General features: G+C 43.0%; 1 protein-coding gene and 1 long non-coding RNA gene across 5 annotated transcripts in view; one reads left to right on the forward strand and one right to left on the reverse strand.

Moving 5' to 3' along the window:
* The window catches only part of col2a1b (collagen, type II, alpha 1b), a 29,915-nt gene that overhangs the window by 7,475 nt on the left and 5,199 nt on the right, over nt 1–17,241 (forward strand). For both annotated transcript variants that reach the window (XM_029152341.3, XM_029152339.3), the window contains 36 exons: nt 16–93; nt 1,654–1,698; nt 2,554–2,607; nt 3,379–3,432; nt 3,825–3,878; nt 4,031–4,084; nt 4,175–4,228; nt 4,369–4,413; nt 4,515–4,568; nt 4,744–4,788; nt 4,889–4,942; nt 6,100–6,198; nt 6,288–6,332; nt 6,569–6,667; nt 6,775–6,828; nt 6,913–7,020; nt 7,148–7,201; nt 7,612–7,710; nt 8,328–8,381; nt 9,010–9,108; nt 9,200–9,253; nt 9,561–9,614; nt 10,048–10,101; nt 10,444–10,497; nt 10,855–10,899; nt 10,989–11,087; nt 12,555–12,662; nt 12,758–12,811; nt 12,921–12,974; nt 13,125–13,178; nt 13,354–13,407; nt 14,326–14,433; nt 14,809–14,862; nt 14,946–14,999; nt 15,454–15,615; nt 16,365–16,472. In XM_029152341.3, the coding sequence (XP_029008174.1) occupies nt 16–93; nt 1,654–1,698; nt 2,554–2,607; nt 3,379–3,432; nt 3,825–3,878; nt 4,031–4,084; nt 4,175–4,228; nt 4,369–4,413; nt 4,515–4,568; nt 4,744–4,788; nt 4,889–4,942; nt 6,100–6,198; nt 6,288–6,332; nt 6,569–6,667; nt 6,775–6,828; nt 6,913–7,020; nt 7,148–7,201; nt 7,612–7,710; nt 8,328–8,381; nt 9,010–9,108; nt 9,200–9,253; nt 9,561–9,614; nt 10,048–10,101; nt 10,444–10,497; nt 10,855–10,899; nt 10,989–11,087; nt 12,555–12,662; nt 12,758–12,811; nt 12,921–12,974; nt 13,125–13,178; nt 13,354–13,407; nt 14,326–14,433; nt 14,809–14,862; nt 14,946–14,999; nt 15,454–15,615; nt 16,365–16,472 (2,472 nt within the window). The remainder of the gene's footprint in view (nt 1–15; nt 94–1,653; nt 1,699–2,553; nt 2,608–3,378; nt 3,433–3,824; nt 3,879–4,030; nt 4,085–4,174; nt 4,229–4,368; nt 4,414–4,514; nt 4,569–4,743; nt 4,789–4,888; nt 4,943–6,099; nt 6,199–6,287; nt 6,333–6,568; nt 6,668–6,774; nt 6,829–6,912; nt 7,021–7,147; nt 7,202–7,611; nt 7,711–8,327; nt 8,382–9,009; nt 9,109–9,199; nt 9,254–9,560; nt 9,615–10,047; nt 10,102–10,443; nt 10,498–10,854; nt 10,900–10,988; nt 11,088–12,554; nt 12,663–12,757; nt 12,812–12,920; nt 12,975–13,124; nt 13,179–13,353; nt 13,408–14,325; nt 14,434–14,808; nt 14,863–14,945; nt 15,000–15,453; nt 15,616–16,364; nt 16,473–17,241) is intronic.
* On the reverse strand, nt 5,916–16,470 carry LOC114856408 (uncharacterized). 3 transcript variants are annotated; one of them, XR_008694706.1, is made up of 7 exons: nt 16,345–16,470; nt 15,682–15,855; nt 14,299–15,613; nt 12,731–13,405; nt 12,492–12,642; nt 7,073–8,400; nt 5,916–6,208 (listed from the first exon to the last, which is right to left on the reverse strand). It is a non-coding gene; the product is annotated as an uncharacterized LOC114856408 (long non-coding RNA). The 3 variants fall into 3 exon arrangements; XR_008694705.1 differs by lacking the exon at nt 15,682–15,855 and having other exon boundaries at nt 16,345–16,469; XR_008694704.1 differs by lacking the exon at nt 15,682–15,855 and having other exon boundaries at nt 14,299–14,428; nt 16,345–16,464.

Below are 17,241 nucleotides of genomic sequence, written 5' to 3' on the forward strand. Positions count from 1 at the left end.
TTCAATGCTTTTCAGAACTTTGCTGCTCAGATGGCCGGTGGCTTTGACGAGAAGTCCGGCGGCGCACAGATGGGTGTGATGCAAGGACCAATGGTGAGCGAGCGATGACGGTGATGATGATGATGATGATGATGGCGACGCGCCCATGTTCTTTTTTCTGCTGCGGTCGACTCAGCAAGGACGCAGCAGTTTCATGGATCGCGAGCAAATGTCAGACAAAAAGAGACCAGACCCAGAGCAGCTTCTTCTACTTTGAACTAAAGAGACTAAACTATCAGACGGATGCTTCGATGCCAGAGGACGTACAGTACCCACGCAGGATTTAAAAGTCTGCACGCTACTCACTGAAGGACAGACCCAGTGATGTCGCCGGTGCTGTAACGTTGCTTTGTGGACGTGAACTGAACTTCTGCATCTTGACGGGAAATAAACACAGCACGCGGAGCCCGCAGGGCTGATTAAAACCTCTGATTGTGGTTGAAGTCCAAGGCCGCGAGAACCCGCCTCAGACGGCGTGAGAAGCTCACCGGGAGCTGCTGTGGTCGCAGGGCGGCCTCGGGCCCGGGTGGAGGCGCGTTTGACCCGCTGCAGGATTAGAAGAATGGAGCGACCGGGCCGATGTTAAATCACAAGTCACACACGCCATGCAAGCGGCCATACACACGCTGACTGAAATGCATGCACACATAGGAACACGCATGTATGTCCCTGAAGAGGTCCTGAAGCCACAGAGCCCCTATTGATAAGTGTCCACCCGCTCAGGTGGAGGCTTCCCACACCCACTGAATGGGAACCTTCAGTCCCCTCTACTTTCTTTGGCTTCCATCCCTGAAGCACAAACATAATGCTTGAATGAAGGTTTATGAAAGCACATTTATTGATACTATTTTTTTATACAGTAGGTGAAAGCATTCAGTAAATTAGAGGTTTGAGGCCTGTTTCCTCTTTAGTCAGTTATGTTGTTGTGTTATGCTATGAGTATTGAACTGACATGAACTCGCAGTGTATTGTTCCTGTGGACAGTTGGTTTTTCATTGGGTTTGTTTGCAAGCGTGGGAGGGGGAAGCAGTGGAGACTTAGCGTCTTGCCTCCACAGGATGTGATTTTTTTTTCTTGTTGAGCACTGATGCATAAAAGTTAAAGGAGGGATTGCTTTGACGTATGATTCCAGCCAGAAACTCTCGCAGAGAAGATTAAGGTTAAAAAATCTCACCTGATCCTGTTTTGCTGCGCACGAGGAAACATTTCTGGGACAAAACATGATAACCTCAGTTAGTTCAGCTTATTGTTATTTTTTTTCTATTACTAGTCCAGAGCACAAGGAGTCATGTAGAGTTCACGCCCTTCAGCACACAGTGCAGTGAACGAAGGGACAGACAGCAGCCAAAAGAGCAGGTGAAAGCCGGGACGTCACTGAAGAATTCCAAGCGATTTACGGATTTGACAAGAAGAGCCACTGAGTTTCACACAGCTTCAGGGCAAAGCAGAGAATACGTGTTCATAGTGTCACAGCATTCACACACAAACCGACAAGGTTTTTCATGTAACACAATACAGATCTCTAATTAAATACTAATAATAGAGGCTTTGTTGGTGATGGGGATGTGATTATGTCATCCTGATGTTGCCTCCTGTGTCTCGTCCTCCCCTCAGGGCCCCATGGGACCCAGAGGACCCCCCGGCCCCTCCGGAGCACCTGTAAGTACCCACACACGAGCCAGACCCACCTGTAGACGGGATCCTGTGTCCGCCGGCCTCCTCTCCAGTCTAAATCTCATAATTGCACTTCGCCACCTTGCCGGCTCCACTAGGAAGTGTTGCGTATACAATACAAAAACAATATATACAACAATATATACCATAACAGCCTCAAGCAGAGCAGCAGAGAGCACGGCACCGTGTGCCTGGCAGCCACATTTACACACGGCCCCGTTCCACAGGAAGCGGCGCACGGTCAGCGCTTTCGTGTGCCGGCCGTGAGCTCACGCCGCAACTAGGAATCAGTGTAGTGCACCTGACAATTTGCCTGAACTGGGCCAACTCCAAGCAGCTGCCACCTGCAGCTGCCCCTGCACCGCATGCTGCTCCCGCTCACAGCCCGGCTCTACTGTCCGCTTCCAGGCGTTAAAGTTATTACGTTGTGCTCAGTGACAGCTAACCTGCCTCAACTTGATGTTATACATTTGGAGAGGTTGACTTGCCTACATTATTTTTTTACATTTATTATTATCATTTGCAGAAAAGGTCACTAGTTGCCGATTGTGAAGTGGACAAACAGATGCTAAAATGATTATTTGGTTGATTTTTAGACATGTTAGACTAAACAGTGAAATAACAACAAAGTAATCGAATAACTAAGATTAATTAAGTTCGGATTAGCTCAATAATTGAAGCTTAGACCTACAGTGGTTGTGCCTGCAGCTACAGACTACTGTTATCATTATCTGCTGTGATGATAATTTGTCATAAAAGTGAATGGCGTGACGCTCTACATTAAAGTCACTGTATCTATAAAAGATGTTTGATCATGTTTCTCTTCTTTCTACACCCCAGGGCCCACAAGGTTTCCAAGGCAACCCAGGAGAGCCTGGAGAGCCTGGACAAACTGTACGTATCCCAGCGTGCACAGAACATTTTAAAAACCTCCCCAGCAGGTTGCTCTCTTTGTCGCCTCTGTTGCTGCTCACTGTGTTATAAGGATACATGAGAATGCTCTTGATTTTAAAATGAAAATCTACTGCAGCAGGTCTGCTTTTTAGCCTTTTAGCATTAACCTTTAACCTAAATTTTTTCCGATGATCATACTACCATCGTACTGCATTCTCTGTGAAGAGCACATTTGAAGTTTGTTAATCTTTTTACCTGATTCTCACAGACTCTTGGCTTTATACTAATTTGGCACTGTAATATTTCTTTAATTCCTTTGTTACACCCAGAGAAAAGTCCTGGTGGTGCGGCCTTCCTGTAGCTTTATAGAATCACTCTCCGCTGGGTTCCTCCTTCCCTTGGCAGGTCCACAGAGCAGTGTCTCACCACTGCTGTGTTAATCTGTGCCTGTGGAGCTCATATAAACTGAGAGAAAAATAAAAGTAGCTGAATTTCACAATAAGGGTTGTGGATCAGAAAACTGCATAATTAAATCCATCATTTGTATTCATTATTTATCCAACCCCTGCAGATCACGATCACTTTTTAATGCTGAAAAACAGAACTAATTAACAGTGTATTTGCCTTTTCTCCTTTGCTTTATATGATGAAGTAAACATGCAGGGTTTTTCACCACATGCTGTAATTGAGGAGCCAGCGTTCGAACTGTGTGCCCCCTGTTGGTTCTAAATATTGACTTTGTCTCACCTTTGCTTTCTCGTTTCCTCACAGGGTGCTATGGGTCCTCGTGGCCCCTCTGGACCTCCTGGAAAACCTGGAGAGGATGTAAGTTTCCACAAATTCATAAAACTGTTAAAACATATTTAAATATAAACAGGAACACACCGTGAAGCATAGTCCCGTTTATATAAACTATTCCAGTTTAATTACTGAATGTGCTTTAGAATATTAAATACCAAGTACAACTTGATTCTGGTTATGATTGGCAGCATCTTTTTAAAATCATTTCTAAAACGTAAAGGTGTAATGATCTTAAAAATAAAAGTGTAATTCTCAATAATGGCCACATGGTGACACTATACCTGCAATACTGCAAGTTGTCCACTAGGGGCGCGCACTTGCAACTCAACCACTTAAAAAAAGTGAAACAGTAAACCGGGTAAAACTACAACAGCTGCACACATTTTGACACATATTCATAACTGCTTCTATTTTAGGGTGAAGCTGGAAAACCTGGGAAATCTGGTGAGCGAGGACCCGCTGGGCCTCAGGTGAGATTTTTTTATTTATGTACTGCTTGGTTCTGCCGACGTAAGGTAAAAAACAATATTATAGGATATTCTACAGCAGTAAATAGACTGATTGTAACCTCAGGCTGCTCAGATGGTGCCGTCATGACATCATGTCTGCCCTTGTATCACAGGGAGCCCGTGGATTCCCAGGGACACCTGGGCTGCCTGGCATCAAGGGACACAGAGTGAGTGTGCTTGTTGTCTGATGGGGGTCTTCAGGAAAGTCAGATGGTTTGTTTGTGGGGATTTTTTCTAACTTGTGTAAATTATTCTAGGGTTATTCAGGACTGGATGGTGCAAAGGGAGAAACTGGAGCGGTTGGCTCTAAGGTAGTATTTTCTCATCCATAAACATATATGATTTATCAACATACTTCTGTATTTTTCTGTCTGTGTTGATGATCGTACTGTACATCACTCTTGCCTTGTCGCCACATTAATAACACCACTGAATAATCTCTGCTCTCCAGGGTGAGGCTGGGGCTCCTGGGGAGAGCGGCGCTCCTGGACCCATGGTGTGTATTTATGAACACGACATTAGTTTAGCATGATTTCTGAATGGAATGAATCAGAAACTCATAGTAAAGGCCTTTTCCCCTCTTCCTCTTCGACACAGGGACCTCGTGGTTTGCCTGGAGAAAGAGGCCGACCTGGACCAAGCGGGGCTGCTGTGAGCATCATCCTCTCGATCTGCACACTAGAATCAGGCTCACAGTGAACATTGTAGACGTTTCAGTCTGCGTTTAAGAATTTGAAATTTAAGGATTTGATGTCTAAAAGTAGCTTTTCGAACAGTTAACCTCTGTTTGTGCCATGTGCTGACGTCTAGTGCTTACTTCATACAGGGAGCTCGGGGAAACGATGGCTTGCCAGGTCCTGCTGGTCCCCCGGTCAGTGCCATTTTTGGTCTAGTCTAAATCATTTTCATCACACGCAGCGCTAACCTTTAAATGTCAGTGATGTTTAACTGACTCGTCTTTGTGTCTGTAGGGCCCTGTTGGTCCCTCTGGAGCTTCAGGATTCCCAGGTTCACCTGGTTCCAAGGTATTAAAGTCACTGATATAGTTTTATTAGTGTTTCTTACTGTTTTTCTTCTGGCTGCTGTTTTATTTAAGAAGCCGTCTGTGTCCGTCTCTCTGTTTCTGTGAGAAACGGAAATCACCATTTTACATTTTCAGATGAAGTGATGGGTTTTGTAAACACATTCTTTATGATGTATTGAATCTAAGCTGATATTGGGCAGCTCTTGTGAGGGCCAAGCTTGAATACTTCATGGAAATTGGAGAAGGCTGCAAGTGCTTTTAGCCTCCTGTGTAGGAAGTTATTGAGGGGGGGGGGGGGGGGGTTGTAAAAGTGTTATTCTCCCTTTGTCCCTTTGTCCCCCTCTACCTTCCCACTGCATGGTGAGCCACTTTCATTGAACCCCGTGATAATTCTGGTGCACTCAGAAATTACACTAGAAGTACGGGAGGCAAGCTACACTTAGGGCGGAATGTGTGTGATGCTGTGCTGCATTAAGTTGCATCCATAAACACAATGAACACAGATTATAGCCTCTCTCTGTGTGAATGTGTGCTTATAATATTCCAGGAAGAGCCCCATGGGAAGGACCATCTTATATTACATTATGCTCTTGTACCTGCAGAAGCCTTTGTTCTGTCTAATTGGATCAGGCCTGCTTGGTACCGTAACTCCTTGAAAGCTCATTAGTGCATTTTCCTCTATCAGCCCAGTGAACAAGACTTCCTGACTATTCAAATCTATGTCATACTGTATGTTTAAGTGGCTTCCTCTTGCCAAGAATATCTACTACACAAGTGTGTCTGCAAACACTTATAACACCCATAAACTGTATTATGTCATAGTATGGAGTCTGCAAAGTCTGCACAGCTGCAGAAATAGCAGTGGAATTCCATTCATCACCATTAGGCTGCGTACCACCAGTGGTAATAATAACTGGCCCGTGTCCATAAGAGGTGGAGGCTCAAAAGCATTGAGGCAGCAGAGAGTTCCCAAAGTGAAACTGAAAGTGAAACTGTGGCTCATTTATTTATGTACAGATCTAATATTTAGTACATTTGGTTTTATTAGCCCGGGGACAGAATGGTTATTGGAAACATTAGCTTTTCTGTTGCATGTTTTCTAAATAGATTATTTTGCAGCACTGTGGTACATCTCTTTCACTGTCTTCTTTGTGTCAGGGAGAAGCTGGACCTACTGGAGCTCGTGGACCTGAAGGTGCTCAAGGACCTCGTGGAGAGTCTGGCACACCTGGATCACCTGGACCTTCTGGTGCTTCTGTAAGTGAAGCTGTAAACATATATTTAGAAAAGAAGGCTGCCAATGAAAAAATGAATCACGGTTCCATTCCCTTCCTTTCTATCTATAGGGCAACCCTGGAACTGATGGCATCAATGGAGCTAAAGGATCAGTTGTAAGTATTTTCTGTTTCTGTTTTCTGTGAGTTTTGCAGGTAATTTAGTTACAGTAATAATTTGGAACAGTCAATAGACTACAGTATATTATTAATAATATTACTGTTATTATATTATTGTCACTGATGCTGTTATGCTGCCGACTTGTAGCCACTAATCAAAAACTGCTGTGACTCCACACAGAGTCAATAAAGTGGCCGCCTTTTCTTAGACCTTAAGTCTCTTTTTATTTTAGGGTGCGCCTGGTATCGCTGGTGCTCCTGGTTTCCCTGGACCTCGTGGGCCTCCAGGGCCTCAGGGAGCTACTGGACCTCTTGGACCTAAAGGAACATCTGTATGTATGAATTTGTAATTGACACGTGAAATATTGCTCTTACTTTCTGTTCCAAATACTAACTGTCCCTCTGTGTGTTCCTGTTTGTCTCGTTTGTGTTTGTGTAGGGAGACCCAGGTATTCCAGGATTTAAGGGAGAGGCTGGGCCCAAAGGAGAAATTGTAAGTTTCATCTTCTTTCTTTATGTATTATTTTTGTCTTGTTCCTCTAGTCAGTGTATTAATGCATTCTGTTGTGTTTTTCAGGGACCAGTTGGGCTTCAGGGAGCACCTGGGCCAATAGGAGAAGAGGGCAAGCGAGGACCCAGGGGTGAGCCCGGTGCTGCTGGGCCACTCGGACCTCCTGGAGAGAGAGTGAGTGTCAGCAGATTAGTAGAAACTTTGTTAGCCTGCTGTAGAAACTCACCTTCAGATTTCCTCTGTTTGAATTTGTAATAGTCTTGCAAACAAATCATTAAGTCTTGCTTCATGTTCTGTGAAGGGAGCTCCTGGTAACCGTGGTTTCCCTGGTCAAGATGGTCTGGCTGGTCCCAAGGTAGGAACAGAATCTCTGCTGTGAAGGAGCTGTGCCTTACTTCATACTGTGTTAGACAAACAGTGAAATACAATACTAATGCTGCTTTTTTGTGGAATGAAACTCAATGCAAGGGCTGCACTGACCAAAGTAACTTTACCACATGGCCACAAGATGGCAGAACAGCTCACATCCCCATGTGACCTACATGTTCCAAATCACTAAAGCCAGAGTCTCATTTAACGTTATCTTCCTGCCACATTGTTTCATTTATTCCACGATGAATTTGTCAGAATTCAATCTGCTCATCTCCGGCAGGTCAATGAAACTTCCCACGATTAAAAAAGATATTCACTTCCATGAGAGTTGGAAGATTGAAGTGTCCTCTCTTCAGTAATTGACTGATTGACCAATTTCCTTTTTATTCTCAGGGAGCCCCTGGTGAGCGAGGACCCGCTGGTGCCAGTGGACCCAAGGGTGCTAATGGGGACCCAGGCCGTCCTGGAGAGTCTGGTTTGCCTGGTGCCAGGGTATGTTTGTCCTCTTCAAACTGTGTATTATCAAAGTGTGGTCAGTATTTAAACAGGATACACATATCAAACACAGTTAAACAATTATTATCCAACTGTACAGTAACTCGGATCAGCCCCAAGTCTTTACTGCCTTTTAATTCATAAAATCAAGATAAACATAATATTCTCTGAGATCTATGCTAAGTTTAGATCACATGAACAAATTGAAACTAAACTAAATTTGAAATAATGTAGTCAAAATTTAATCTGTGAATGCTGACATACCCTGAAAAATACAGGTGTTTTTCATTTTCAGACATTAAGGCTGTTGCTGCTGAAATGACATCTCTTGAGGCAATTTATCAGACTCTGTGCATGTCTCTCTCCTATGAGTCAACTGTAAACAGTTGTACTCCTGTGAACTGTAAACAAACTTTGATATATAAAATAGGTGGCTTGATCTAAATCTCCAACCTGAGCTCAGATAGCTCCTTCCAGCTAAATGTTTTTTTTCATTCATGTTTATGATTTTAGTTACCTCCGCGAGTTGCTGTCTTACAGTTGAATTCATCAGCGAACATTTGTCTACATACAGATGTCTGGTGAGTGTCATCATCTGTCTCCTTCGTTAACAGGGCCTGACTGGACGCCCTGGTGACGCTGGTCCTCAAGGCAAAGTTGGACCTTCAGTAAGTCCGCTGATTTATGCTGGGACATAATAAAGAGCCCTGTTATAATGACACAGCTTCTACAGCTTCCACATAAATCATGTTCAGTGTTTTATTCTTTTCTCTATTTTACGGGGAACAGCTAGAGAGAGAAAATTGCAATTTTGCCAAATGTGCTCTCATCACATTATGACTCGACAGTGGTTTCATTAAATGATTCGGCAGCCTCATCTCCAGCGATGTTTATATTTCAATTAAACCTGTTCTGGTTTATAGGGCAGAGACGTCACACTTGCGGCAATGAAGTCCCAGCACAGGCATTTTCTTTATTTGTATATTTATTTTTTTATTTTGGAGCTAGGAAGGCTGGAAATGTCAACAAATTAATAGACTGCTTCACTTCCTGTGAGCATGCTGGACATTTGTCTGCTACACCCCAATCCAAACCTGCTCCTTCAGTCCTGACCCAGTTTCTAAAGTAATTATTGAGCAGCTTCCCAGTTAAAAACCAATAGAGAGGCAGTATAGCACCTTCCACTGTGGGCTCCAGTTTTTGCCTCACTGTCAGGTCCATCTTTTTCCAGCTGCTTTTGACTTTACACAACAACAAGCTGTAAATATGCTCTGTAGCTAAACTGTCTCTGACCAGGGAGCTGCTGGTGAGGACGGACGTCCAGGACCCCCTGGCCCACAGGGAGCCCGCGGACAGCCTGGCGTCATGGGCTTCCCTGGACCCAAGGGAGCAACTGTAGGTGTTTAAACACACATTTTTATATGAAAGGGGAACAAAGATGTCCTCTAAATTGAAATAATGCTATTGTTGATTGTGCTGTGATTAGGGTGAGCCTGGAAAGTCTGGTGAGAAAGGGTTGGCTGGAGCTCCTGGTCTAAGGGTAGGTAATATTTAGTTATTATTAATATAAAGATAAATAAATCAAGTGTGCAACTTAAAATCATTGAATTATATATTACACAACTCAACATGTTGAAGTATGTGAAAACCAAAAGATTTCACATAATTGTAGTTTTGTTCTGTTTTACAGCTGCTGTGATTCTGTAGCTTAGCTTCTGAATCCTTCTCACTTATAGCTTTCAGATATTTATCTGCCAAACAGCGTCACCTTCATTTTAAATGTTGATATTTATTTGTTTGCATCCCTCCATTTCCCTTTTTTGCTCACTCTTCCTTCATGTCCTTAGGGTCTGCCCGGCAAAGATGGAGAAACCGGTGCTGCCGGACCCCCTGGCCCCGGCGTACGTATCCCTATCTCCCCTATGCTACTCCACATAGCTTCAACACTGATCTTATCTTCCCCTTTTCTTGGTGTGGACTTAGAAGCAACCTTTGGTATCTCCATTCCCCAGACGGCTTCAATGATAGCGCCGTCTGGGGAAGAAATCGCCCTTGACACAAATGTCTAGACAATGCAGGGTGTCATCACTGATGCACAGACCTTTAGCTTGTTTTGAAGTTACTGTAGTGCTTTTGTGCAAACAAAATAATTAAATGATATCAATGCACTTTAACTGGGGAAAACCTGATCTACAAAAGCAGTGGCGGCTCCAGTGTTTACTGATACGAGAATGGTCCGCACAGTGTTAATCTTCATATCAGGGAAATTACTATGCTTACCCTTAAATACAGTAGACAGCGGCTGTGATTAAGAATTATGTATTATCTCTGTAGGGCCCTGCTGGAGAGAGAGGAGAGCAGGGACAGCCCGGTCCATCAGGCTTCCAGGTCTGTCTACTTAAACCCTTACCTTGAATTGCCTGATAAACTTTGTGTAACAATGTATTTGTTTCTCTTATTGTGTTTAGGAAAGCATTATTTCACTATGTTTACACTACACTACATGACCACATAAAGTGTTTATTTGTGGTATTCTGCAGGGGGGTGTAAACATCATTACACTCGAAGCTGATAAAAAATGTCCTAACATATTTGTTTTCTGCCTGTTTTCAGAATGCTGTTATATTTTTTTTGCTAACCAGAATATTGTGTTATTATCATGATTATTGCTGTGCATGGAATGCTGCTAGCTAAATCTGTGTTTATGACACAATTTCTCCTTGTACGCAGGGTCTGCCTGGACCCCCTGGCCCTCCTGGTGAGGGAGGAAAACCCGGAGACCAGGTTTGTGCATTTTCCCCCGTGACAGACAGCTGAAAATGTCACATAATTGCGGCAGAAATGCTGGGATTATTCCTCGATAGCCGACACGCGATAATCTATGCTGAAGTAAATTGGTTTATGCTGTTATCTAAATTACTTGACAGTAGCCACTATGGCAGTTACACATACAGGACTTTCCTCCTGTTTGTGTGTAACAGCAAATCTCACGTGGAAGTAAAGCTTTACAATAGCATGAAATAATCCTTTAGTGGTACTGAATCATCTATTCTGTTTTAAAGTAAATCAAAAGGTGAGGTGTTTAATGAACAGTGACTTGTTATAAACAGACCCTGCTTGTTCCCTTTTTCTTTTATCTAGGGTGTTCCTGGAGAGGCTGGAGCTGCTGGTGCTACCGGACCCAGAGTAAGTTGACAGTCTTCAGTTAACCTCCCTGTTCTTCGGCTCGCTGATTATCGGCCCGGCCCACTGATTTTCCCTGTGTCACCGTTCAGGGAGAGCGTGGTTTCCCCGGAGAGAGAGGAGCAGCTGGCACGCAGGGTCTGCAGGGACCGAGAGGTCTGCCTGGAACTCCTGGTAGCGATGGACCCAAGGTGAGTTCACCGTTTAGTCTAACACTAGGAAAAAGCTGCTTTTTTATTATGAGATAAGTTTACTGAGGTCCACAAACACACACACACACACCATCAGCATATGTAATTCTGCACTACGTCTGTATTCCTATCGCATGCAGCAGAGGATACACAACAATCTGGGCATGTGATCAAATAATAATTACCTGAGGTGAGTTGAGCTGTGTACATTCAATATTTTCGTCTGCAGCTGTTTTAGTGTTTTTCCCCCAAATTGTGATTTATTGGATAAAGCAAACCAACCAGATCCTGGCACCCAATTGGCCATGTTGAGTTGGCGAAGTGTGTGCTGTCAGTTTTCTACTTGATAAAAGTGTTTTAATCTACGAGCACACTAAGGCTCTGGGTCTGGGACGCTACCAGAGGTCACAGGATAAATGGAAGGGTCACGAGACAGTAAAGCGATAAGAAAGCTTGTCTGTCTGTTTCTGCTTTTTTATATAGTATGTATTGACAAGTTCCTCTAACTGAAGCCTTTAGAATGACTAGACACTGTTACAGTCACTGTCCTACTACACGATTACATTTTTATGCAAATTTATTTTTCATTTTTTATATTAATTAAATACATACTGTACATGTTAAAATAATCATAACAATTTATTTTATCAAGTTATTTGTATTTCCAATCAGAAATTTGTCACAATCGCAGAGCGTGACTAGAGGCAGCTCAGTGCAGCTCCAATTTCCACTTTCGGTTTGTTATCTGGTCAGATTTTAATCCCAGTTTTTAGGTTTCCTTGCGTTAAGGTCAGCCAGGAGCAGATAGAGAAGATGGGGATTATAGATCCAGCATGAGAGATGGGGGAGGGGTGATGGAAGAGGACACGGATGCTGAGGCTCGTTTTTGACGAAGCTGGAGAATGATTTGCTGAACTAGAAGTTAGACTGTAGCCTTTAATGTATTCACAGCCAACGCTGAGCTGGCGTCGGCCATAGCCATTACAGTTGGTGTTTGTGTGTCTGATGTCCAGTGAGGGGCTGTGGCAGGAAGCACTGCTGATAAGCCCGTCAGCGTCTGACCAGGTGGGACTGGTGGACTTTTTATATAGTTTTACCATATGCTAAACGATAAAACTCCCCTGTCTACTTAAAATACAGAGTTAAAAGTGAACTTGAAGTTTTTATAGTACACTTGATCCAGGACGTTGGCAATGAAGCCAGGGAGGAACTTTTGTTTCTTTAAATTCTCTGAACCTTGAAAAGAAAATTCTGAGAAAAAGTGATTGTGAGTGGCTCCTTTGAATAATTACATGGTGCCTCACTATGTGACAAGACCATTTGTGGTGGTGACTGACACATAAATAAGGCAGCAGGAAGATTAAATGTGACAAAAACAGGCCTTGGCAGTGTGAGGAAACACACCTTGTGCAGTAACGGGGGTCTGCTTAGGGTTCTGTGTTTTCATTTATCTATCCATCGTAACAGGGAGCCATTGGACCCGCTGGTGCCGCAGGAGCCCAGGGACCACCTGGCCTGCAGGGTATGCCTGGAGAGAGAGGAGGTGCCGGCATTCCTGGGCCCAAAGGAGACAGAGTAAGTCACGACATGAATGACTTAGTCACAGAATAGGCATTTGTTAAATATGTAGAATCTTCACGAACCTGCTCACTTACTTTTTTCCATTATAGGGCGACCTTGGGGAGAAAGGACCTGAAGGTGCTTCAGGCAAAGATGGCGCCAGAGTGAGTATAAAGTTAAAATCCTTACTTTTTGCAAATAGATTTTCATGTTTTTAGGTCCAGTTTCTAAAATAAAGGTGTAACAGCCCTTCTACTATGTTTTCTATTACAGGGCCTCACAGGTCCCATTGGTCCTCCTGGCCCTGCTGGCCCCAACGGAGAGAAGGTGAGCATCACTAAAATACAGTTGCCTGTAATTTAATTTCATATCTGTGTACATTTACACTGTGTTTACACTGATTGGGGCATAAAAGCCACACCCAGTGTGAAGGTCTTGACATGTGATGCTGGTGTTGATTGATGAGTTCTCTTCCAGGGTGAATCTGGTCCTGCTGGTCCTTCTGGGGCTCCTGGTACCCGCGGTGCACCGGTATGTGTTATCTGTGTTTATTCAGTATGTGTGGGTTTATAAATGTTTTCCCATGTTAACGTCAAGGATTTCTAACCATCGATTAATTGAAGCAATCATTTGAAAGAGAATATTCACATTAATGCTGAAGTATTATGGATGTTCATTTTGTTGTCTCCTTTCCTTCAATGTTCAGGGCGACAGGGGTGAGACCGGACCTCCAGGACCTGCTGGATTTGCTGGACCTCCTGTATGTAACAAAAAGAAGATTGTCCATTTTTGTACTCTCCTGAAATCTAAAAACTGTGACTACTGTACATGTATGCATTACTTGACATTTAATCTATGGCCCTAAAGTGATGTGAACTGTGCATGTGTAATTGCTAAGGTATACATATAATGCATACAAATAATTTAAAGAAATGAGGTAATGTGCAAATAACTCATCATTCAGATGATCTATTTATTACTGGAGCAAAGCGGAGTAGACATACAAGATATAACCTCACTATGTCAACCGTGATTAAGACAAACTGTGGCTAATTTCTTCTTCGATTGAGAAAAACGTCCATTTTATCAGATAGCTTTTATGAAAAAGGATTGTGAGCTGCCTGATGACAAACATCAGCCTGACAAAGCTTTTTCTATTGTTAGTAATATCTGGAAACTCTTGGATATCTAATTTAAGCCTGTTTTTGCTATTGGCAGATCGTTTTTATCTGAGCACACATCTTGTTTCCTCAGTGTGTTAAACTGGGGAGAAGGATTAATGTGTAGACAGCTGCAAGTCTTTGTATTGCTCATCCATTTATTTTAGCCCAGAGATTCTAGACAGATGTCTAATTAATGTTTTTAATAAGCTGCATCCTTCCTAAATGGATGGAAGGATGCAGCTTATTAAAAATGTTTTCATGACAACACAGTTTATCATACGTTTTCCCCGTGTTGCTCTCTGACTAATTATTGAATTTATGTCACGATGACTAACACAACTGTACAAGATGTCAAGATGCTCTTTGATTCACAGTTTAGAGACTGTAACCTTCCATGCTTTACACCACACAGAGTGAAGGATAAGATGATGAAACACTTTTATGGTTGTTTTATATATATATATATATATATATATATATATGTATACTTCATCTCCTTCGTTTTCTTCTTTCAGGGTTCTGATGGTCAGCCTGGAATCAAGGGAGAGCAGGGAGAATCTGGACAGAAGGGAGACGCTGGTGCCCCTGGACCCCAAGGACCATCCGGTGCCCCTGGACCTGCAGTGGGTGTTTTTACATTTAGACTCAAACTAATGAATATCATTAAAATAGTATTAGCTTAGTGTTGACCAAGTCATAACAAAGCTGTGATTATCTTTTTTAATTCTCATTAGCAGCAAATTATCCACATAATGACTGCCTTTTTGTGAAAAGAGAAGGTTGTTGTCTGTTGCATAAATGCACAGATAGTTTCTTTTTTCTGTTCAATGCTCACTTTGTGTTGTCAGAGTGTCCTTCGTGCTGCTTTTTTTTCAAACCAGATACAATAAGAACTGGCTGAACATCCCCCTGAATAAACTCCAACATTGTTCATTTTTCAATATGAAAGTAATGTCATTTCAAACAGTGATGTACTGTACAATACATTCCTCTTTCAGGGTCCAACAGGTGTTTCTGGACCTAAAGGCGCTCGCGGTGCTCAGGGACCTCCTGTAAGTAAGATTTCAGAAGTTGTATAACGAAGTCCAGACTTCTAGTTGCTCATAATTTGTCTAAATTGTTCTTTTACTTTTAGGGTGCCACTGGTTTCCCTGGAGCTGCTGGTCGAGTTGGACCCCCAGGTCCCAATGTAAGTTCAGTCTCTTAATGTTATAGATAAACCCAGCCGCCTCGCAGTTCACGTAAACTTATGGAAGTTTAATAAATGGCCAGAATGAACCAGATACTGCAGAACGAATACAGGGGTCTTGTCAAAATGTTACCCGGCTTATTGTCACAAAACCTTTTTAATTTTCACCAGTAACACTCGCTGTCTCAGCATGTACGTGTGATAGAACAGCATGTCCGGCACAATGCGAGTTATCGTACTTCTACAGACTAAAAGGAAGTGCAACATATTGTGAGAAGCACCTCAGATTGCGTAAATCTGCTAATGTGAGAAACAAGATATTAATAGTTGCACAAGATGCACAGACAAAATAGAAACAGTGTTGGTTTTATAAATGTGGAGTTTATGCAACAGAACCAACATGTATTGGAAAGTTATTCTGCTCCATGTATTTCCTCCTCATGGCTTCTCATAGGGTAATCCTGGGCCTGCTGGACCTGCTGGCCCCCCGGGCAAAGATGGACCCAAGGGTGTGAGGGGGGACAATGGACCCCCAGGCAGACAGGGTGATGCTGGGCTTCGTGGTCCTGCTGGGGCTCCGGGAGAAAAGGGAGATGCTGGAGAGGACGGTCCTCCTGTGAGTGAGCCATTAAACACTTACTCCTCAGATTGTTCATTCATGTGGAAAATAATGATTAAATACATTTGCCTCCTTTGTTTCTGTTGACTTGTTGACTGTCAGCCCAACGAGCCGCTTTCATCCATAGCAGACAGCAGCCAAGAACACTCCATTAATAAGATGTGTCCATCACTGACTGTTATAGCAGGTCTAGACAGAACCCCAGCCCTTTGCATTGCCTGCACTCACACAAACACACTACAACAGTCCCTGTCAAGTTAGTGACATATCATGGATGACTGCAAACTCAACACTTACAGATTAGGCACGAGTCTATAACCCAAGCTTCAACACATCAGTCGAGCTGAATCATGTCGCTGTCACACCACAGGACATGTGCCAGACAGGACTGTGGTGGTGTGCTGAAGTAGACCAGCGAGGTCTGATTGAGAGGTCAATGAAATCACGGAAGATATAAATCAAATCAACAAAAAGATTGTTTGGGTGTAAATTGCTTGTTATTCTGTTGAATGAAATAGTTTGGTTGTAGCAATAATAAATCTGTGTAATTTACTTTTACCCCACACAGAAAGAAACAGGCAAACTCATAAAAGCACAACAATGTCATTTTACACTTGAATGAACAGGATTTGTATATAGAAATGAAACAAAGTGCTGCAGGTGTTACTGTAATTAATGGAGACTGAGTCAGATTTAACAACCCAGCAGTACATTTACATTTCCCACCTCATCCTGTTCCCTCTCAGGGTCCGCTTGGTCCTTCAGGTCCTCAGGGTCTGGCTGGGCAGCGCGGTATCGTTGGTCTACCTGGACAGCGTGGGGAGAGAGGATTCCCTGGACTGCCTGGTCCTTCTGTGAGTAACACAGTGTTAGTGCTATCAGTTAATTGGATTAAATAAATCTCAGAGCCAACATATTTTATTTGTATGAATGCATAACAAATGTATATTAACAGAGCAAAATTATTTAACAGTTTAAATAATCACACGTAACCTGCATCCATTCTACTACTGGTAAATATCAGGACAGGTATAAAAACAGATTTTTGAGATTATTTTGTTTCTTGTCAGTTATAAGTCAAAGTGAAATCACAATCTGAGCCTTGTGCGTCAGCAGATTGCGAGTTTTTATTTTGGCATGTGTCTTTTTGCGTGCAACATACTGTATATCTATGAACCTCTAAATAATAAAAACAGGCTCTTACTAAAAACACTGAGTGGTCTGCCTTAAAAGCACAACGCCTGATGGTGATGTTTTAGTGTGGATACGAGCTCCGGCCTGTCGTTGCTGCGTCCTTGGATCACAGTCAGATCACGTCACATAAGCCAGAGTGAGCTGGCTCCATTTGATGTACAGCATGACATGTGACAAGACGGCATCCACTGCCTGCATCTTGCACTGTTTGATATGTGATATGTGACATGAGCCATGTCCTCTATTTACAACATCTCAGTGGGCATGTCCTTACTATGAATTATTGATTAGTGTGCATCAAAGGGATGCCAGGAAAGCAGCCGAGATGCCAAACTCGCCCAGAAACCTCTCAAGCTGTGAAATTGCCTTTTAGAACACAAGTTAGACCTGGAGATAGAGTTTGGTTTGTTACCTTTGAAGTCATCTTTG

Source organism: Betta splendens, chromosome 5, assembly GCF_900634795.4.
Source record: "Betta splendens chromosome 5, fBetSpl5.4, whole genome shotgun sequence".
Classification (NCBI taxonomy): Eukaryota; Metazoa; Chordata; class Actinopteri; order Anabantiformes; family Osphronemidae; genus Betta; species Betta splendens.